General features: G+C 35.1%; 1 protein-coding gene across 2 annotated transcripts; it reads right to left on the bottom strand.

The window, feature by feature from the left end:
• Positions 1 to 413: 413 nt before the first annotated feature.
• Positions 414 to 23,379, bottom strand: LOC131165775 (GRF1-interacting factor 3). Of its 2 annotated transcripts, XM_058123825.1 has the most exons (5): positions 23,213 to 23,379; positions 22,974 to 23,103; positions 1,993 to 2,069; positions 1,278 to 1,362; positions 414 to 1,189 (listed from the first exon to the last, which is right to left on the bottom strand). In XM_058123825.1, exons 2-5 carry the CDS (start codon positions 23,049 to 23,051, stop codon positions 758 to 760), a joined length of 672 nt encoding a protein of 223 aa, XP_057979808.1. In that variant the 5' UTR covers positions 23,052 to 23,103; positions 23,213 to 23,379; the 3' UTR covers positions 414 to 757. The 2 variants fall into 2 exon arrangements, with proteins under 2 accessions (XP_057979808.1, XP_057979809.1); XM_058123826.1 differs by having other exon boundaries at positions 22,974 to 23,364.

Here is a 23,379-nt window from a genome sequence, read left to right as displayed (position 1 = left end):
AAATCTCACTTGACCATCCAACGAATTTACGTAAACATTAATATAGGAAATGCTTTCCCAATCAAACAATTATTTAGTATTTTATTAAAAAATAAAATTAAAATTAGAAAAAACTCCATATAAACAAGCTAAACTGCTGCCTGATTCGACACTTTTTTAAGGTGGTTCGATATCCATCAGACCGCAAGGACATGTTTGATGAAGAGTCATCGGAAAAGGAAACGGTAACTGCCCCTCCCCATTAGTAATCAAGACAAGCACCATTAGTAATCAAGACAAGCACCGTTGGCCGACGTCAAACTCCAAAGAAAAGACCTATGACGAGTCATCATGATTCTTTGACAGGTCTCTTTACACATGTATTTAAACATATAACCTAAGATCCATCCAGGCACGCCTAATTGATCAGTAACTAAATACAAATGGGATTCCAGCACTGCTTCTTGAATGTGATTATTTCAATGGCGGACAGATGCTTTCCTCTCTAGTCTATAAAAAAAAAAGGAGGCTAAAACATTGCGCCCTTCTACACCTACAACGATCTTATCTCACCATTTCTTTGCAAAATATAACCATTCATGGACATCCCAGGAACCATGGAACACAACTAACCTACTTTGTAATGCTTGAAAATCATCAAACATGTTCTTTGATCAATGATTCAATGTATTGCAGATCAAGAGAGCATCACCAGTGCGGCAAGTGACACCTTTCAACAGCAACATCTTTCAAATTGGGACTGCTTCATGGGGCCATTTCATTTTGCATCCTCTGAACCCTTCAAGTAGGATGGTTCTCCATCACCACCAGCTCCGTGCCCTGCAGCTGAGCTCCCCTGACCATCAGCACCAGTGATGACAGCCTCAGAGGCATCCTGCTTGGTTCCCCCACGTACATCATTTGGGCCTGCACTTTGAGATGGTCCCCCAGTGCTACCACCCCCAAGGGCAGCCTCAGAATGCATGGTATGCATGCCATTGTTAGCTCCACCAGGTCTGATACCCATCTGCCCCTGCATGGCTTGTTGGTGTTGCTGGTGCAACTGCTGCTGAGGGTCCTGTATTTGGTGTGGGTTATTAAATTGTAAAGGCAGCTTGGGGGAAAAAATACCTGGTTGCTGGGACATTGCAGCTGCCTGAGGATGTTGCATGAAATACCCAGCTTGTTGCATTGCAGGATGTGGAGCCATCTACAAGTTTTGATACACATAAGCATGCGATTGCCAAAAGAAAAAAGGGTTAAAAGCTGAAAATTGGCCAGTCACTTTTTCAACCTACCGGGGAGGGCATTGTTGGTGCCTGTGGCTGGGCATCAGCAATTGCAGCTAGATACATCAAATTCTTCTGGAGCTTTGCTTGGTACCTAAATAATCCAGAATCTCATACGTATACTGCACGAATGTCACTCACTAGGGTCACACACACACACATGCACATGTGCACACATAAAAACCCACCCATTCCCGCACCTCAGGGGAAGGAAGAGAGTAATTTATTCAGGACAAAAAAGCAGGAGGGTGGGAGATTCTGGACAGTGACTGTTCTTCACTGCTTGCTATGCAGCGCACCCTCCTCCTGTCCAGACATTATGATAGTGATCCACGCCCTCAAAAAATGGATAAGTTGAAGACATTGAAGGGTACACAATTAAACCAGTTCCAGTGTTCCACAATGGAAAAGGAGCTTTGCTGAAAATAATTCCAGTGAGGATTAGAATTCACAATTTTGGTTCCGTTAATTTCTAAAAAAATATGAGTTAGTCCAAAGCTTACACAGCAAAATTTATGAATTTCTTTATACATGCCATGTTGACAATACAAAAAAAGGACTCAAATGTTTGATCCCATGTATGTATGCATATATATGAACAGAAATTCTGTTTCATCCAAGTGCAGAAATTCATACTTACAAGTGTGCACATGCGCGGCGCGCCCGCGAAGGGTGGGGGGGGGGGGGTGTGGGTAGAGAAAGAGAGAGTTGAAACAGTACTTACTCAGCACACTCAGCAAGTTTTCCAAGATTTTGATTGTCCAATATTGCCAGAATCAACTTTTTGTTCTCATCAAGGTACTGAATCATGCATCATATTAAAGATTTGCATCAGATAATTTTAAATAATCCTTGAGAAAAAACAATAACAATAATAAAATAAAATGATAAATGGAGAGAGCAATTTCAGAAATTCTAGAAACAAAATTGTTCAATTAAATGTAAGTGAAGCCAATAATATCTACTTAATGAAAAATTAAATTCTTAATCAGTCTTCATCTCAAAATATAAATAATGAGCCAACCATTATTTACAAGATTTCCAGTTTCAAAGTTAAGCATGTTTCACCACTTCAATCAAATAAATTAAACTGTCAGTTAAATCATTATGTGAGAAGTGGCAGCAAGTCAGGTTCTATGAGGCTATAGGATTTTCAATTCATCAACAGCAAACGTAAGAGAGTAACTGAACTGAACTCTCTTCAAAGCAGCCCTGTAGTCATATGAACCCAGAATATTAAATTATTAATTATGCAGTGTGTATTTCTTATCAAGTTCATAATAATTCATGATTATAATGGAAACATATCATGCAAATAGCAATTAATCCCATGCGTACTTAACACAGCAAACATGTGACATTGTGACATAGTACTTGACATGTTACATGAGATAAGGGCATGAAATGACCTAAAGGGATCAGAGATGAGATAAAGTATTGACTATTTGATGCAACAACCAAAACTTTATAAACGCTGAGGAAAATCCTACTACTGAGGAAAAAAACATTGTTCCTGCAGAACAGTAGAAAACAGCAGCTCACCACACATGGGGTTACTGAGCCCATGTCAGTAACATAGTCAAGCATCATTCACTCGGTTAAAATAGCAACTAGGGATCATTTGGGACCACTTATGGAAAATACTTGAAAAAAGCATTGAATTGGAGTACTGATAACGAGTATTAAATTGAAAAAGTAATGATTGGTTGTGTCTAAAATAAGTACTAATTATAAGTACTCATAAAATAGTGTTTATGAACGTATTATAATAATATCATTATTAAATTTCAAATATAATTGATAAATTATAATACATAACAATATATGATTATAAAATTATGTTAATAATATTATTATATTTTTATATTTAAATAATCTTTTTAATTAAAATATAATTATTTTCTAATTAAAAATTTTAACTAATATTTAGGTTAGTTAAAAATTTAATATTTTCTAGTTAATAAATTAATTAACATGCTAAAAAATTCTTAATTAACAATTCAAATATTGTCTAATTAACAAAGTAAATAGCATTTTTAATTAATATTTCAAATATTTTTGCAATATCCATTACTTATATGCTGACATTTAATGCAATATAATTTCAAATTAATTAAAAATAACTAACATTGTTAATTAAAATGTAACATGTACTTAGAAGTAATTAACAGTAATTAAACATAAAATGTTCGTACTTGTTATATCATATGTTAACATTTTTTATTAAAAAAATTTAATTAATTTGATACTTAACACATAAGAGCAAATCTGGCTACTATCCCAAAAAAACAAATGCCAAAAAATAAAAGACAAATAGACAAAAAAGTCAGGTAACCAGATTTTGACAAAGCACATATCAGGGGCAGACAAAGGAGGAGGTGTCGACCAGCGAAGATGTAGGAGGCACCAGCTGAGGAGGAGGAGGAGGTTGACCAACCAAGGAGACCGCTCATGGATCCTTTTGCAGCATGTGCAGAGGGGCTAAGAGGAGATGGCTGGACTGTGCCTCGCCGAGAGAGAGAGAGAGAGAGAGGAGAGATTAAAGTATTGGAGAGGGAGATTTGCAGGACATGGCAGATATGCATGCTCAGAAGGAGTTGTCTATCTGCCATTTTTGTTGGCAATTGACCGCATATACCCCTCCGCAGGTAACAGTGACCACTCAAAGTGATAACTGTCACAACTCTTTTTTCTCTCCAAAAGTATTCCGAGTCTACTTCTCAAGAAAGTATTCCCAGTCTACTTCTCAAGAACTACCTTCATAACCCCCCCCCCCCACCTCAAAAAAAAAAAAATTGGAAGTACTTACAATAAGTCCTTGTTTGGTTACAAGACAAAGAGTACCTTTTCACACGAGTACTTATTTTAAATATTTTTTACTGTAAGTATTTTTCTCAAGTGGTTCCAAACGGGCACTAAGGCATCTTGAATATTCACAAAGTACTGCTTTATTGACAAAATGCCACCCATTGATTCAATAGAATCAAGACTCCTTGACTATTCAACCATTGCTCCAGAAGTATAAAATTTCATTCTGGCTAGCTTTTATCCCACCAACTAACAACTCTCAAAAGCTCTTCTGTATCTTTCCCTCCACACTAGCCCAAGAATGGTCTAAGGGGTCAGCTGTACAAATCTCTTTCTGAACCTATCTGTACATACACCTTCAAAACCCACATTCACCTATCTGTACATACACCTTCAAAGCCCACATTCACCTATAATACAGCCTGCTCTGGTCCATTCGATTCCCAACATACCAGCTCCACAGTACTATAAATTCTTCACGGGTGATTAATCAAAAAATGAAGCACTATTCAGCTTATTCCAGGACAAAAAACAGCAACTAAACACTATAATGGCCCTTCTGAAGATTGTTGGGAGTTAAAATACTTTCCTGCCTGTTTCCCACATGAAAAAGAAAACTTCAGGAAGTGCTAACTGCCAGTCTCCTTCAAATTGACAAAAGTCTCTCACTGGGTTCCCACAATCGTGATTATTAATGATTATTAATGATTCAGTAGAAGGATTTTACTTCATAAATCCCACCACTGGAACTCTTCCATTTTAATCCAATCATCTCCACCTCATCTGTTTCCTCTCTTGTACAAAAAGTCATGACTCAAAGAACTTGACATGCTCTCCAAATCCCAATCTTGAGCTCTCCTAATAAATGTGACAATGCACACAATTCCTCCAGCTGAGTTATAATAATTGGAACTAACCAAGGCTCCTTTTTCCTGGCCAAGTTGAACAAGTCCCGAAACAGCCTCTTGGGAGCTGCCTCCCCACACTAGCTATCTTGCCAGAAAAGAACTCTCTCCCCTTCCAGCCTCAAAACTGATCTGGTCAAAACAGGAGCTCTCAAATTTTTCCTTCAAGTTTTGATTCCAATTACATCATCCAATTCCCTCACCATAAATCTCCTCCCCCTTTCTTGGAAGGAAATTCCAATAAACCTTCTGCATCATCCAATGCAATGATTAAATGGAGAAGGTTCTCCCTTCTTACATTGATAACACAAAACTTCACCAGCTCCATTTCTTCATACCCTTCCAAGTTCAAATCACAAACAGTATAGTCTCTGTGTACTCAAACCCCCCCCCCCCCCCCCCTCCCCATCCTCCATGAGTGGTGGTCAGGTGGGTCTTGGTAGAAATTTTTCTACAATAATAGGAAAGTGCTCCTCCCACTCCAAAAAATACCAACAAACAACAAGCTCCTCCCTACAAATATAGAACCCCCATGAAAAAGGTTGGTCCACTAGAGCATTGATTCAGTCTTTTGAGTTTTTGTATCAATAGTCTCCCTCTTTGCTTATTTCAACACAGAAAAGGGTGAAAATGGAGGTCACCTCCCGAGACCCAAGGGCACCCACTCCCATAACCCCTTGCAAACAACAATGCATCATAAAGCTATCTCCAACCATTTTATTGGCACATCCCAAAAACACAGATCCCCTGGCAGTGCCCCTTGCTCATCTGTCTCATAAATACACACTATGTTAGTCATCTAACCATGTAAGGAATTTATTTGTCACTGCCCTCTTCTTCCAAAAATTAACACCCCACACATTCCCAAGCATTATCCTCTTCAACAATTTTTGTTTTTGATCAGCAAAGGAAAGTCCTTTAAAGGGCACCAACAGGATGCCGCCCAAATACAAACCATGGGAATCACCCACACCGCAGGGTGTCAAAATAGGGATATATTCCGTCCGAATCTGTTTGGTTTCTTCTAAAACCAATTATCGCACCACACTAATCTGTTCTCCAATTTCTAAACCAAAATGAAACCAAAAACCAACGTTCACAATAAAATAAAACCGTTGGTTTAGTTGGTCAATACATTTTAAAAAAAAATTTTTTTTTTTTTAATCTTTGAACCGGTTTAACACAGCCCTTCAAGTCAATGTCAAACACTCAAGGCAATGGTAAGCATTATTGGGCTATGTGAAGTAAATTTGGTTAAGCATTATTGGGCTATGTGAAGTAAATTTGGTTAAGTCCACAGGATTACTGGGCTCGGGACAGTATCTGCAATGAAGGTGCTGTGTTGGTATCAATTTACAAGGGAAAGTGGGCAAGGTTGCCTCTTCATCTGATGTGGGAGAAATGCATGCATTAAATGGTTGCAGCAAAAGGGGGAGCAGGCTAGGCTGTGTAGTGGAGGATTGGGGAAGCACCCCCATTGTGCCGCATTAGGAAAAGTTTAGTTGGGCTTAGTTGTGGGAACTTCCCCTCTTCTATAAAAAGTAAAAAAACCACCCTTCTTTCCTGGCTTGTTACATTGCTGACACAATTTCTAAAGAATTATAAACAAAAATTAAAATAAAAATAGCAAATTCAAAATAGGTGAAAAGTCTACATATAAATAAAAACATGTAAACAGATTATGATTAAATAAATATGCAAACATTTGGTTTTTGGGTTTCTAGGCCCTGTTTTCTTTTAAAACTGAAACTGAACCGAAAACCAGATTTAAAAAAAAAAAATAAAACAAAACAAAACAAAAAACTAAAAACAAAAAGTGAAAAACTGAACTGAAATGTAAAATGGTTCAGCTTCAGTCTGGTTTCCAATTTATAGGTAATATTTAGAAAATCAGGAATTACAAGAGAGTCGACCAAAAATAAACAACTATGCCATCTGGTCACAGTAGCAGTCTGTCAGTCTTTAGTAACATGTATGAGCGTAGGCGATCCTTCAAAAGCTCTCTCATTTCTATCCCTCCACACAATCCAAGATGCATGGGCCTGATCAAAGAGAAGGTCAAATCCCAGAGGATTCTGGTCCAGTGTAAGAGGCTGTGATCAAAAGACTCCACACTTTCTGACACAAGAAACATCTGCAACAAGCAGCAGTTCCTTTACTGCAGGTTATCCATGGAAAAAAAATTTCCCAAGAGTTGCCTCTCCCGCAAAGAAATCAACTTTTGTTGGAGCTGCAGTTTTCCAGATGGGCTTCCATGGAGAAATACTGCAAGTTTCTGTCCAAGAAATGAGCTTCCTTTAATATTGTCTCGCCATAATCTGCCTTTCTTATCTAGGTTCCATTTCGGATCATTAATGGTTTCTGCAATTAAACACGAGCAACCATTAAAATCTGTATCTTGGTCAACTTCCAAACCAGAAGCATTTCTAATCAATGGAATATTCCATAAAATCCCTTGGTCAGAAATTTGAAGATGATTACTGGTAAGGAAATATGTTGTTGCTAGCGAAGATGAAAATGGAAGGGAGGAAAAATCATCCCAGCCTATCATGATGGACCTCCAAACTCCAACACCATGCGCTTCCCTCCCAGCTTTAGTGGTCCAACCATCATGCCGAAAACCACATTTGAAGCATGATTCCCCTCCTAAGCTGATCCTTCTCCTTCATGAATCTCCAAAGCCATTTCCCAGGGAGGGATTTTTTGAAAGAGGAAAGTCCTAAGCCTCCATATCTGATAGGTTGTTTTATAGCCCCACCTTTTGACAAGATGATACTTGAATTGATCCCCTGAATTCCCCCAAAGGAATATTCTTTGAATTCCCTCTAACCCTCTAACAACTGAGCAAGGGAAAGGGAAGAGAGCCCCCAGGGCGTGGTTCAGGTCGTAAGGTTGGATGCTGGGAGTGCCTCTCACGAGGTCAGCAATGCGCCTCCCGGGTTCAATTCTTCCCCTGGGCTCCTGATTTACCCTCCTCATGGTGCTGTGGGGCCACTCCATGAGGCGTGGGATTAGTCATGGACCGTAAAATGGACGTGAACACCCAGGACGTTACCTAAAAAAAGGGAAAGGGAAGAGAGACATAATAAACTGGGAGATTTGTTAAGGTGCTCTTAATGAGGGTAAGTCTCCCACCACAAGCAATTCCTCTTCCAACCAGCCAGATTCCTCTCAATATTTCTATGATGGGGTCCCAAATTCCCTTGTCTTTGAATGTAGCTCCAAGAGGAAGACCCAGGCGGGAAATTGGAACAGCCCCAGCTTGAAGCCAAAAAGGCCTGCAAGGAAAGGCCTCTCAGTGCTGTCCCCAACTAGAATGAGTTCACTTTTTTCCCAAAATCACCTTTAAGCCCGAGACTACTTCAAACCCAACAAGAATGCATCTAAGATCGAGGATTTTCCAAGGGTCCTCTTCACAGAAAATGGTGCTTTCATCCTTGAAAGAAGATGGGAGACTTCCATTTCCCTCCCCCATTAATTCCAATACTAAGATCTTCGAGAAGCCATCCTTTGAAAGCTTTATTCAGCAAGTGGCTAAACACCTCCATAACAAAAAATAAACAATCAGGGGAGAAGGGATCACCCTGCCTTAGATCTCTAGAAAAGCGAAAAAGCCTGACAGCAACCATCAATGAGCACTGAGAAAGTTGGGGTTGAAATAACTGGATCCACCTGCACCAAAGTTCTCCAAAAGCCATTCTTTTGAGAATGTGAAGGAGAAAATCAAGTTAACATGATCAAAAGTCTTCCCGTTGTCAAGCTTACAAGTCACAAGCCACCCCTCTTTTCCTGCTTGCTATAGGCATCCACAACTTCATTTCCAACAAGGGCTGCACCCAAGATCTGCTCCTACAAAAGCATGCTGGCACTGGCCAAAAAATTCCGAGATTGTTTCCTTCAACCTTGCAGCAAGGACTTTGGATAGGACCTTATAGATACTACCCACCAGGCTAATAGGGTAGAAGTCTTTAATGTTGCAAGTCCCAATTTTCTTGGGAACCAGAGTATCAAAAAACGGAGTTAATGCTGCTAACAGATCTGCTTGTTCTGAAAAAATATCAAAAATACTGACAATGTCATGCTAAAATCCTCTTCAACAATGAAACAGCATTAGTCTTCCCTCCTCCCCAGGTTCTCTAAACCCCCACTATTTTTCCCTTTACTTTGTAATAATTATTAAAAATTCTAACCCTTTTATTTGACTCTGACTACTATTACATTACACTGAAGACAGAAAATCTTATACATAGTTTTAGAGCCCCTCCCAAGCCTGCCGATGCGATTGAGTTGGACCAGACCCAAGGGCGCACTTGATATTGGTTTCAAGCCAAACTAAGACATGCAATGAATGGTGTCAATGCAGCCAAACTTGACCAGACCAGGTGGGCCAAAAAAGTTTACTCAGCCAAAGCATTAGAAGCATCCTTACCACCACACATCTAATGATATTCATTAAAGAAAATCATCAATTTATATATACACACACATACACATATACATATACATATATACACACGCATATATATATATACACACACACACACACATATATATATACACACACACACACACATATATATACATATACATACATACATATATTAGCATTGTTTTGATCATAAGAGGGCAGGCCTTGATCAACAGTAAAGTTGTTCCTTTGTGACCAGTTCGTCACAAGTTTGACTCCAAGGAAACAGCTTCTTTGCATAAAAGCAAGGGTAAGGCTGAATATACTATGATGACCCTCCCCCTACACTCGCAAAGCGGGTAGCATTTATGGCCCGGTAACTCCCTTCATTATTCTAACGAGGGAGACTTCTTATATGAGCAAACATTTATGGGTGATCCACATGAAACAGTAAAAGGGGTCTCCACTCTAAGATTGGAAGCTTTCTAAGTAATATTCTCCCTAATCAAAATTGAGACACATCTAATAATGGGTGACATAACAAAGGCAATCAAAGTTATAGTGTTTTTTGAAATTAACCTAAATTTTAAAAATAGACATTCCAACTCTAACTATTTTGACAAGGCTCCACCTGGTGTACAAACTCCAAAGTTGAATATAAGTCAACCTTCCAATCCAATGGTAATTGGTAGAGATTGCTTTTTGTGGTCCCATGTGAACATATCAATGTTTGCTCATATAAGGATATAAGCATGGTTGGCTCACTTGCTCATAATAGCACTATCATACACATGCATACATACATACATGGTATATATAAATTATGATCCACATGAAATCCTCAAAAGATATCTCCATTGGAAACATAACTTATATCCTATATCCTCTCAAACTTGGACTTCATCTAATAATGAAGATCAATTACCAAAGTAGTCAAATTCAGAGTTTTTAAAATTGACCTCCATTTTCAAAAAGACACTAATTTTTCAACATTCTAACTGGACTCCATCTATGACAGGATGTGGTCAAAATTTGATCATCTGATAGAATACAAATTAAACTCCCAATCCAACAATAGAGATCTCTTTTTGCGGTCCTATGTGGACGTTATGAATGTTTCCTCGTACAAGAATAGTTGGCTCACTTACTCATAATAGCACTGCCTCATTTATTCACACACATACAACATATATCATGGGGTCCACCTGCAGCCCTAGAAAAGAATCTCCAATGAAGTAGAAGCTTAACTTATACCCTATTATCCTATCGAATTTGGACTCTATCTAATAATGGGTGGCACCGAGTGGTCAAACTTAGTCTTCTTAAAATTTATCTAAATTTTCCAAAAAAAAAAATTATAAAGAACTACTTTAACTTTGACTATTTTGACTAAACTCTACTTATGATCGCTGGTCTAAATATGATTAGCTATAAGTAAAACTTTCAATATAATGGTAAAGATCCCTTTTTGTGATCCCAAGTGAATGGTGAACTTGTCATATAAGAGGGTTTAGGTCAATAACTCACAAAAGTACATAAATACATATGTATACATATATACACATATACATACATATACACACATATATATGTAGTGTGTATATATGTATAAATATATACATATGCTATATATGTGCGTGTGTGTGTGTGTGTGTGTGTATACATATGCTATATATGTATGTTGTGTGTGTGTATATTAAAATATTTAAGAATATTCCATAATAGAAAACCATTGTTCTCTTATTTTATCTTTATGGATATAATGGGTTTTTGGGAAATTTTTAGATACTTGAGAAATAGTAGAAGGCTAAGCTGGCACATAATGAGGCGTTTCAATAATGGGTGAGGACATTTTTATGGCTTCATAGTTTTTTAGGAGAAATTGATGGCTTTGAAGGAGATGGAGAATGCAAAAGACTAGAATTTAGAACAGAAAATATGTTCAAATTTTTCATAAAATATAGATTTTCTATTCCTACATTTTTTAGGGCATAACAATCCGAAATTTGAGTTTTTAATTATTCCTTTCCCTCTCAACCCTCCCTATTTGATAGTCATCTATTCAAATTTTGGACTCAATTGGTGTGTAACAACAACAATAACAAGCCTTTAGTCCCACTAAGTGGGGTCAGCTATATGAATCGTTTTCCGCCAATTCACAAAATCAATAGCATTTTCTTCGACTAGCTTAAGACCTATAAGATCTTTCCTCACTACCTCATTCCAAGTTATTTTAGGTCTACCCCTACCTCTTCTAGTGCCATCAACAATAACTAGCTTGTTCCTCCTCATTGGAGCACTACTTAGCCCGCGTTTGAAATGCCCAAACCATCTAATTCGCACCCTCCCTTATCCTCTACCAGTGCTATATGTAACTTATTGTGAATTTGTTCCTTAAACATCCTTTAATGTTATACCGCTCATCCACCTTAACATGTGCATTTTAGACACTTTTACTTTTTGAATATATTGTTTCTTAGTTGTCCGGCATCCTAATCCGTAAAGCATTGATGGTCTTATAGTCATCCTATAGAACTTTTTGTTTAATTTTAATGGTATTCTACAATCACACTGTACAGCTAAAGGAGTCCTCCTTTTACCTAACCTGCTTTAAATCTATTAACTACATCCTTCAATTTCTCCTTCTAATTGCATAATAGACCCTAGATATCAAAATCTACTAGTTCAATTGATTTCTTTATTATCATGTTTTAACCTTATCTTCAATATTCCTCCTCACAAGGCTGAAATTACATTTCATATATTCTATCACATTTCTACTTATCCTAAAACCTCTAGAGTCTACAGTTGTTCTCTAAAGTTCTAACCTGCATTCTACCCTACTCCTAGGGAAGTTCTATGGTGGATTTTAGAAAAGAAGGGAGTACGTAGCAGATATACTAATATTATTAAGGATATGCATATTAGAGTAACGACAAGCGTTAGGACTGCAAAGGAGAGTAAAGATAATTTCCAATCACAATAGATTATATAAAAGTTCTACTTTCATCAATCAGAACAATATTATCTGCAAACAGCATGCACCATGGGATCTCGTTTTGGATATTCCTAGTGAGTTCATCAATCACTAAAGCAAACAAATATGGTATTAAAGTAGAACCTTGATGTACACCTAGTACGACAACAACAACAACAAAACCAAGCCTTAGTCCCACTAGGTGGGGTCGGCTATATGAATCCTTTTCCGCTAATTTATGCGATCATGGACTTGATGTACACCTACTGTGATTGGAAATTCTCTATGCTCTTCTTGCAATCCTAACACTTGTTATTACTCTAACATTCATATCCTTTAATGTTATCAGTATATCTGCTACACCCTTCTTTTCTAAAAACCACCATAGAACTTCACTGGGTACTCTGTCATAGGTTTTCTCTAGGTCAATAAAAACCATATACAAGACCATATTCTTTTCCCCAAAGTTTTCTATTAATCTTCTTAGTAGATAAATAGCTTTTGTTGTGATCTCCCAAAGGATAAAACCAAATTGATTCCCTGAGGCCCTCATTTCTATTCTTACGGCTCGTTTGGTTCATAAAATAGATATTCCTTGAAATAAGATGAAATATAAAGAAAATTTTGTGAATGTAGGTAGTAGTTATTTCTTGTATGTTCCATATTATTTCATTCAACATGTAATAAGAAATGAATAGACATTTACATGATGAAATTTGGGAATAGTTATTCATTGTTTAATCCTTGGTATGGACTCATAAAAAGTTTTCCCAGTGTTATTTGCTTCATGATATCAACATAATTTTTTGTATAACTAATTGTAACTAACCCATTATAACTAATTTATTCCTAAGAATAGATATTCCTTGAACCATACAATAGGGTTATTCTTTGTTCAATCACCCATTTCCCACAATTTCATCATATGAATCATACGTTTAATTCTCTGATAGTTATTATAATTTTTCATATCACCTTTGTTTTTGTATATAGGTATCTTTTCCTCCATTCCTCCAGCATGTTTTTGGTATTTATAAATAGATTAGGTAACCATATACTTCTTTTTCGCCTAGACATTTCCAAACTTCAATTGAGATGTTACCTAGTCCTATAGATTTCCTACTTTTCAACACCATCCTAACTTTAGTTACTATAATTTACAAATAAATCTCAGGTTTTTGTCTTGTCTTGGTTTGTCACTTCTAGGTTTAAACTTCCAATTTGGTATACATTAAACAACTCATTAAAGTAGCTTCACCACCTCTTGATTATGCCTTCTTTTTTTACCAAGACATTATCATTCTCATCCTTTAAACATTTTGCATTATCTAAATCTTTGCAGTTTCTTTCTGTAGCTGTAGCTAGTTTATATGTGTCTTTCCCCTTCTTTTGTATCCAGTCTAGCAAATAAAATAATTATCACACTCTATGTCTAGCTTCACTATGGCCTTTTTTGCCTCTTTTCTTGCCTTTTTATATCTTTTAAACTTGTCTATATTTCTACAATATTGCCACATTTTATACCAAATACTTTCTATCTTTGCTTCTTTCTAGACATCTTGATCCTACCACCAACTTTCTTTGTTGTTCAAGACTCTTCCTTTAGATTCACCTAAAATCTCTTTTGCTATCTTTTAATAGACTTGGCCATTCTATTCCACAAAGTGTCACATCTACTTTATTCTCTATTATCCAATCACCCTCTTTGATCATTATATCTTCAAAATTTCATTATGTTTTCTCCATTTAGACTCCACATCTAATCCTCTTGCATTGGTTTATGTTGCTCTTTTTCTTCCATTTCTTTGTACAAATATCTAATACTAAAACCCTATATCATGAAGTCAAGCATTCCCTTAAAATAGCTTTATAATCCTTACAAGATGAACGATCTCCCCTCCTAGTTAAGAAAAATTTATTTGGCTTTTATTTTGTCCACTCTTTAAGGTTATTAAGCATTTTTCTCTTTTCTTAAAGCTGGTAGTCATTATAACAAGATCATATGACATGGAGAAATCTAAAACCATATCACAAACTCATTTTTATCTCCATATCCATGGCCTCCATGTATCCTCTTATAACCTTTATTATCTTTTCCATTGTGTCCAATTAGCACCTATGTACATTTTTCAAGACCCTGGTACCCCTTGTATAATACTATCCATATCTTGCCAAAATTGTCTTTTAAGGTTTTTCCATTAAACCTAGATGGGGAGCATACACACTAATATCAAGTCTAAAATATTCAGCCTTCTTCCAAATGCAAATTCTAAAGATGAAATGACCTAGGAATGAGCTCTACTAGTATTTCCTCTAAGTACTCTAGCCTTCTACAATTTGGTTCAAGCATACCACTCGTAAACACACTACCCTCTGCTGGATGGTCATCCATGATAAATTTCCAACCCTAGATAGAGTATCTAATGGAAAAAATTAAGCTTCAACCACATGTCTAATACATGGTTGAGAAGAGGAGACCCAAAACCCTCTATTTTTTGCTGTCAAACCTCCAAGGCTATGTATCATAAGGGGTGTTCTCCCATAGACATTCAAAGACCCTTTACATCTTGGATCTGAACTTAGTTTGATACTTTCTTTGGGTTAGAATAAGTCCAAACCTCTTATTACTAGTAAGCTGATTTGGGCTGCTTCAATTTCCGATAGTTGGAGAGACAAAAATGCTATTATGCTTCACAATTCCTCCATTGAAGTGGACAATGTAGTGTGTAGCACTCTCTTGAATATAAAAAGCAGATGTCATGGAATTAAGGGCTCTTGATTTCTCCGTCTCTTTTGTTTGTAACTTTGCTTGAGGCTTATTTTAGTCTTTGCTCTTGTTGGACTGGATACCCTTTTGACCTTAATATATTTCTTTCATTTTTTCAAAAAAAAAAAAGAGTATGAACTATGTGTTGATTAAAACCAATAATACATCCTCGAATATTAACAATAATTAAAAATATATAGTTTAATCCATGGTTAAAAACTAGCCCAGACCATCTGATCCAAATCAGATCAAAACCAGTCATATAATAGTCCAGGTTATGCACTCAAACCACAAATGTCTCAAACTGGCTCCGGAGTCAATCCCAAGACCCTGTAAAAGAATGAAGGCTAACTTACCATAATAGCTGCTGTTGGTTTATGATAAATTATAGAACAAATAAGATATATTTACAAAGAATATTTCACATGTATAGGTATCTATTCATTTGAAATTTTGAATTAATCAAACACTCCTTTCTCTTACTCTTACATAAATTTTTAACTTTATCAAACCCTGTCATAAATTTTTAACTTTATCAAACCCTCTCTCTATCTTCTAATATTTGTTTAACTCATAATAATAAAAATAATAATAATTTTCAATATATATATAACTACATATATACATGCACACAATATACATACATATATATAAGATCACATGTTTGACAAACGCGGCGGACTCGTTGGCTCAACCAGCCCGAATGACTAAGGTCACTGGTCCGGGTTTTAAAACCACTGTTCAATCTTTGAGTGAACCAAAAGGGATCAACACAGTAACGTTCGATTTGTAGTAGTGCTCATTCAAGGTGATTTCACCTGAGGTGATCGAAGTGCACAATGCTTGGGGTGCTATACGTTCATGATCAAAAATCACATAATATCAATTTTTAACATTTTCAGTATGCCATTAGGAATTCAAGATCACTTGCAAATTAAACCTACACGTAAGCATTGTTAAAAGAATATGTGTCTTGATTAAATCTATTTATCATTACTAAACTTGTCCATTTTATTTTATTTAATATTATGTACTTTAATTATTTGATAACTTATAATTAATACATATTTAAAAGATTCATAACATTTATTATATGCATATATATACTATATATAATGGTATTATACTACAACATAGTATAATTTACATAGTATAATTTACCTAATGCTAGTTGGATTAAGGGCATTTTTGTTTATAAAGTGTCCATGTCATTGAATGGCAACATATTAGTCCTAAAATCTTTGTCTGCAAGATCATTGTCTAGTAAATGGACCAAGCATTTTACATACAAATGCATTTGAATATTACATGCATGGTCCAACGACTACTACAACCACAAGAACACCAGCAGCTGTGAGACCGACTTAGCACCTTATCTAGGCCAAGGATCAGTCCAGATTTTAAATCACTGATCTTATATGCATACAAAAATTGGGAACAAACCCACTGTGAGACGCATACAGGTGGCACATATATGCAACTTTATCTTGTCTTTCAGATATGTATTTCACAATATCACCACTAGCCACTATATCAAATATTACTTACTTTATCATTAAATATTATTGCAGAATAGCACATACATGATATGATATGGGAACTGCAATCCCCAGCCTTTCCACTTTAATTATAGAATAAAGACCACTTAACCTATCAAAGACTTTCAATTTTCAGTATTTTCTCCCTATGACCAACCAGCATGTCAATTATCTATATGTATGATCATAGGCCTTCTTTGACTTACAAAAACTCAATCATAATTTCTAGAAACTTTTTAAATTAAAATTAAAAGAAAATAACATCATCCAACCAAATATCACACTTTGTGTATAAAATTTTTTCTTTTAATGGAAGGAGGCCATGTATTTCCTTATTACAAATTCTTTAAGGAATAAATGAAAGCATATATTTAGTACAATTTAAAAAATAAATAAATAAATAAATCTATTAATTTTGACTAAAGATTTTTTATTTTAAAATAAAAAAAAAAAAAAAGCAAAACCATAGGCCTCCTTTAGCCTCCAAACCCAGTTCTACTTTCTAAGGATTTATAAGTAAAAAAATAATGAAATTAATATCAACCAATCATATACCACACTTTGTTTTAAAAAAATATATATTTTAATGGAAGGGACCCAGATGTTTCTGCAAATCAGTCATTATTATTTTAATTTAATAGGAATCTTAAGGAATAAATGGAAGCCTGTATTTATTATAATTTTAAAAAAAAAATGGGAGGGCAATAAATTTTAACTAATTATTTATTTTTATTTTGAATTTGTTCATCTTTTATATTTAGAAATGAATGTCTCCTTTACAACAACAACACAAAAAAAAATTAAGCTTTACGTCCCACTAGGTGAGGTCGGCTATATTAATCATTTTCCGCCAATTTATACAACCATGGACCATCGCACACGCAATACGCATGCTCCGCTGCTTTTGTATAGCTGTTATTCGTAAAATATTAGGTTATTTGATAATTTGACAACATGTGTATATGCATCTAAAGTAACTCTGTTACTAAATTTTGCAAATAATATCTATTTGTATTTCTAATTCAATTTTAATAACATATAAATATTTAATGTATTCTAAGGAACCTTGTTATTAAATTTTGCTAATAATATTTCTTTTCAAGTAATATGAGATGCCACAATAGTGGTAAAAGCTGCTAAGAAATTAATTTGACATGCTCATGGGTCCTAACAACGTTACAGGAAGTCTACAGAATGTATACTGCAAATGTTGTCATTTGGTGGAACTCATATATTAATGATGCTATCTGTACCCTTCTCCTACTCCTACTCCTACTCTCCTCTTCTCCAAACCACCCACTGTCCATGCCCCACAAACCAACCAGCAAAAGCAAAAAAGGAGGAGATATGAAGAGTGAAAAAAACAAAAAGCTGAAAAAAAAAAAAAAAGACCTGCCTAATTTGATCAGAAAAACTGCCTAAGTTAACGGTTTTGCATTTAGGGAATTTTTTCCATCTTCTGCGTTAGAATGAAGACCATGCAAAAGAAGGCAGGGAAAATAAATGGGGAAGAACTTAGGGATTTTTAAAAAGATGAAACCAAGAAGGGAATCCCTTTATAGTATTGGAGATTAGAGATACTGGACAGAGAGATAACATTGTGAAACTTTTCCCATGCATAGCTCGATACAATCAGTTAATATAAATGCCAACTATACAACATAGTAAGTATAATTTACCTAATGCTAGTTGGATTAAGGACATTTATAAAGTGCTTTAAGTCATTCAGCAGCAACATATTTAGTCCTAAAAATTTTTTTTGCAAGATCATTGTCTGCTGGGTGGACCAAGCATATGATATAAAAATGCATTAGAATCTTACATGCATGGACCACCATGGTGATATCAGCAACAGCGAGACCAACCTAGCACCTTATCTAGGCCAAAGACCAGTCCAGATTTTAAATCACAAGCCTTATATCATACAAAAATTGGGAACATAACAAAGCCACGGTGAGGCAGATACAAATGGGGCATATATCCAACTTTATCTTGTCTTTCACATGATTTATTTCAACAAAACTAGCTGTTATAATAATTATATATCATCACTGCTAACCAGTATATCAAACATTAGGGATTGTTGCGGAACCACTTATAGTGAAAAGTACTTTTCTGGAAAAAGAACTTATCTAAAAGTAGTCTCTGATTATTTATAATTAGTACTTTTTCAGATAAGTACTTTTTCATGAAAATGCTTTTTTAGAAAATACTTACTTCCCTAAAAAAAAATAGTTTGGAAAAGTACTCTTTGAAATAAGTACTTATTTAAGTGTAAACCAAAAACGAACTTATTGACACAAATACTTATTAGTACTTTTATGAAAAAGTACTTATTTTTTAAGGCATTCCAAGCAGAGGCTTAGTTTATCAATAAATATTCTTACTTAACACCACATAAACTATATGATATCGGAACTGAAATCCCCAGCCCTTCACTTTAACCATAGAATAAATACCAACTAACCTGTCAAAGACTTCGAATTTTCAGTATTTTCTCCCTATCATCAACCAGCATGTCCATAATCTATATGTATAATCATAGGCCTTCTTTGACCTACAAAATCTCAACCATAATTTCTGGTAATTTTTCAATTAAAATTAAAGAAACTAACATTGTCCAATCAAATATCACACCTAGACAATTTTTTAAAAAATTAATGGAAGTAGGCCACGTATTTCCATATTATTTTAATTCGGTAAGATTCTTTAAGGAGTAAATGAAAAAACATATATTTACTATGATTTTTTTAAAAAAAATATCCATTAATGTTGATTAAATACGTATTTTTATTTTAAAATATAAAAGAAAAATCATAGGCTTTTTTGGCCTCCAAAACACAGGTCTAATTTCTAACAATTTATAATTGAAAAAAATAATGAAATTGACATCAACCAATCAAATGCCAAACTGAATCATTTAATGGAAGGGGGGCAGATATTTCTGCAAATGACTCATTAATATTTTAATTTGATAAGAATATTAAGTAAGAATTGGAAGCCTGTATTTATTATAATTTAGAAAAAAGGGGGTGGGGGGCATAAGTTTTCACTAATTATTTATTTTTTATTTTGAATTTGTTCATTTTTATTTTTAGAAATAGATGTTTCCTTTATTATAGTGATAATAATAATAATAACAACGACAACTATCGTGCGTGCTCCACTGCTTTTGAATAGCCATTGTTTGTAAAAATATTAGGTTATTTGATAATTTAACAATATATGTTTATGTATCTAGAGTAACTCTGTTATCTAATTTTGCAAATAATATTTACTTGATGTTCTAACTCAATTTTAATAACAAATATATGTTTAATGTATTAAAGTTACTCTGTTATTAAATTTTGCAAATAATATTTATTTTCAAATAATATGGATGCCACTATAGTGGGAAAAGCTGCTAAGAAATTAATTTGACATGCCCGTGCGTCCTAACAACGTTACAGGAAGTCTAGAGAATGTAGTAATACTGCAATTTTTGTCAACTGGTGGAACTCAAAGATTACGAGATGCTATCCACACCCTTCTTGCACTACCACTCTCCTCTTCTCCGAATCAGCCACTATCCACACCCCACAAACCAACAGCAAAAATACAAAAAAGGAGATGACGTGAAAAAAACAAAAAACAAAAAAATAAATAAATAAACTGCCTAAGTTAGCGGTTTGCAGTTGAGGAATTTTTTTTTTATTTATTTTTTTTTCCATTTGTAGCCTTAAGAATGAAGACCATGCAAAACAAGGCGGGGAAAATAAAAGGGAGAGAACTTAGGAATTTTAAAAAGATGACAGAAAGAGGGGAGTCTCTTCATAGTTTTTGAGATTAGAGATACTAAACAGAGAGATAACATAGTATAATTTTTTACCATGCATGGCTCAACATGCTCTGTTAATATTAACACCAAATATACTACAACATAGTAAGTATAATTTACATAATGCTAGTTGGATTAAGGGCATATACAAAGTGTTTTGAGTCGTTGAGCGGCAACATATTAATCCTAAAAAAGTTGTTTGCAATATCATTGCCTGGTGGTTGGACCAAGCATTTTATATTAAAATGCATCTGAATATGACATGCATGGTCCAACAAATACTTCAACCATGGCGACACCAGCAACAGCAAGACCAACCTAGCACCTTATCTAGGCTAAGGACCAGTCCAGATTTTCCATCACTACTCTAATATCCATACAAAAATTGGGAACATAACAAAGCCACTGTGAGGCACATGCAGATGGGGCATATATGCAACTTTATCTTGTATTTCACATGATTTATTTCCACAAAACTCTTCTACAATAATTATATATCATCACCACTAACCACTATATCAAACATTACTTAGTTTATCAATAAAAATTCTCACATAATAGCACATAAACTATATGATATGAGAACTGGAATCCCCAGCCCTTACCTTTAATTATAGAATAAATACCACCTAACATATCAAAGACTTCCAATTTTCAGTATTTTCTCCTATCATCAACCAGTATGTCCGTAATCTAGATGTATAATCATAGGCCGCCTTTGACCTACAAAACCTCAACCACAATTTCTGATAACTTTTTATTAAAATTAAATAAACTAACATCATCCAATGAAACATCACACTTAGTATTTAAAAATAATTCTTTTAATGGAATGAAGGCATGCATTTCCTTATTATTTTAATTTGGTAATATTCTTTAACGAATAAATGAAAATATATTTGTTATAATTTTCACACCAAAAAAAAGATTCATTAATTTCGATTAAATATTATTTTTTTAATATAAAAGCAAAATCATATACCTTCGTTGGCCTCCAAAACCCAGTTCTAGTTTCTAACAATGTATAATTAAAAACTTAAAGAAAATTAATATCAACCAATCAAATACCGCACTTTATCTTTAAAATAATTTCTTTTAATGGAAGGGAGCAGATATTTCTGCAAACCACTCATTATTATTTTAATTTGATAAGAATCTTAAGAAATAAATGGAAGCCTGTATTTTTTATAATTTAAAAAAAAAAAAAAATAGAGGTCACAAATTTTCACCAATTATTTATTTTTATTTTGAATTTTTTCATCTTTTACTTTTAGAAATGAATATGTTTCCTTTATAATAATAATAATAACTATTGTGCATGCTCCTCTACTTTTGGATAGCTGTTGCTTGTAAAAATATTTTGCTATTTGATAATTTAAAAATATATGTTTTTGTATTACTATTTAAAGTAACCCCAGTATTAAATTTTGCAAATAATATTTATTTTCGAATAACATAGGATGCCACTATAGTGGGAAACGCTGCTAAGAAATTAATTTGACATGCTTGTGCCGTCATGCTCACTGTCAACATTACGGGAAGTCTAGAGAATGCAACAAGACTGCAACTATTGTCATTTGATGAAACTCAAAATACTCTATGATGCTATCTGTGTCCTTCTACCACTTTTACTCCCACTTCTCTCTTCTCCAAAACACACACTGTCCATGCCCAACAAACCAACCAGCAAAAAAGCAAAGGAGGAGGAGACGTGAAAAGTGAGGAAAAAAAATAAAAACTACCTAAGTTGATCGTAAAAACTGCCTAAGTTAGCAGTTTTGCAGTTAGGGAACCTTTTTTCCCATTTCTAGCCTTAAGAATGAAGACCATGCAAAAGAAGGCAGGGAAAACAGGTGGTGGAAAACTTAGGAAATTTAAAAAATGACACCAAGAGGGGAATCCCTTCATAGTATTTGGAAACTAGACATACTAGACAGAGAGATAACATAGTATAATTTTTACCCATGCATAGCTCAATATGATCAGTTAATACTAACGCCAAATAACTTGGCGCATAAAGAAGCATATGAAGCCCAGCAAAAGAGAGCGTTTATGTTTGTGTCTAATTCCAGCTACTTCAATAATAATAGCAAATAGAGGGATAATATAGTATATATTTTCACTCATGCATAGCATGGGACACTGTCAGTTAGTATCAAAGTCAAACTTGGCGCGTGAAGAGCCACATGCATCATTTCCAGAAAAAGAGACGGTTTATGCCTAAACATAAAACTATCAGCGTGTCTAATTCCAGTTATATGAACGATTCTTGAATTTGATATCAGGTTCATCTGACGAGTCGTCAGCTTACTAAATTGAATTTACTTGTGATTCGAGGCACAATCTAAATCCACAAACGATGGAAAACGAGATAATTAATTCAACTAATTAAGCAGAGAGAACTCCAAATTGATGGGAAGACACACCAAAGCACCAGCGCCCCCCCCCCCCCACCCCCCGGGAGAACTGAGAGACGTAAGTATACCTTCTGAATTTGCTCAGTGGTGATGTTTGTTGGCGGAAATGAAGGCATCATAGGGATCATTTGCGGTGGCTGTTGCATCTTTGCGACTTTAATCGTCTTCCTCTAAAGAGTATTGACAGAAACCCTAACCCTAGAGCCCCAAAATTTCCCAAATCAAGAGAGATGAATTCCAAACAACAAACGAGAGAGAGACAGAGAGAGAGAAACCGGGGGGGGGGGGGGGGGGGGGGTGGTCCTACCTTCGCAGTAATAAGGTGCGTGGGAGAATTTTGAAAAGGATTTGATTCGAGGAGATCTATGAAAGACTAGCTAGCTCTTTTTCACTCCCCTGTTCCAAAGTCCAAACCCAGATTTGCGCCTGGGCACACTGAGGATGGAAAGGACGCGCCTCTGACTGTCACCCTTT

This window comes from Malania oleifera, chromosome 10 (genome assembly GCF_029873635.1).
Source record: "Malania oleifera isolate guangnan ecotype guangnan chromosome 10, ASM2987363v1, whole genome shotgun sequence".
In the NCBI taxonomy this organism is placed as follows: domain Eukaryota; kingdom Viridiplantae; phylum Streptophyta; class Magnoliopsida; order Santalales; family Ximeniaceae; genus Malania; species Malania oleifera.
This window is presented reverse-complemented; position numbering and strand designations above follow the sequence as displayed.

Coding starts and splice junctions, on each gene's coding strand:
- LOC131165775 (XM_058123825.1), bottom strand. CDS start 23,051: ATGCAACAGCCACCGCAAATGATCCCTATGATGCCTTCATTTCCGCCA. Junction 2,070..22,973: donor CCACTGAGCAAATTCAGAAG/GTATACTTACGT, acceptor TGCATGATTCAG/TACCTTGATGAGAACAAAAA. Junction 1,363..1,992: donor AAACTTGCTGAGTGTGCTGA/GTAAGTACTGTT, acceptor TGGATTATTTAG/GTACCAAGCAAAGCTCCAGA.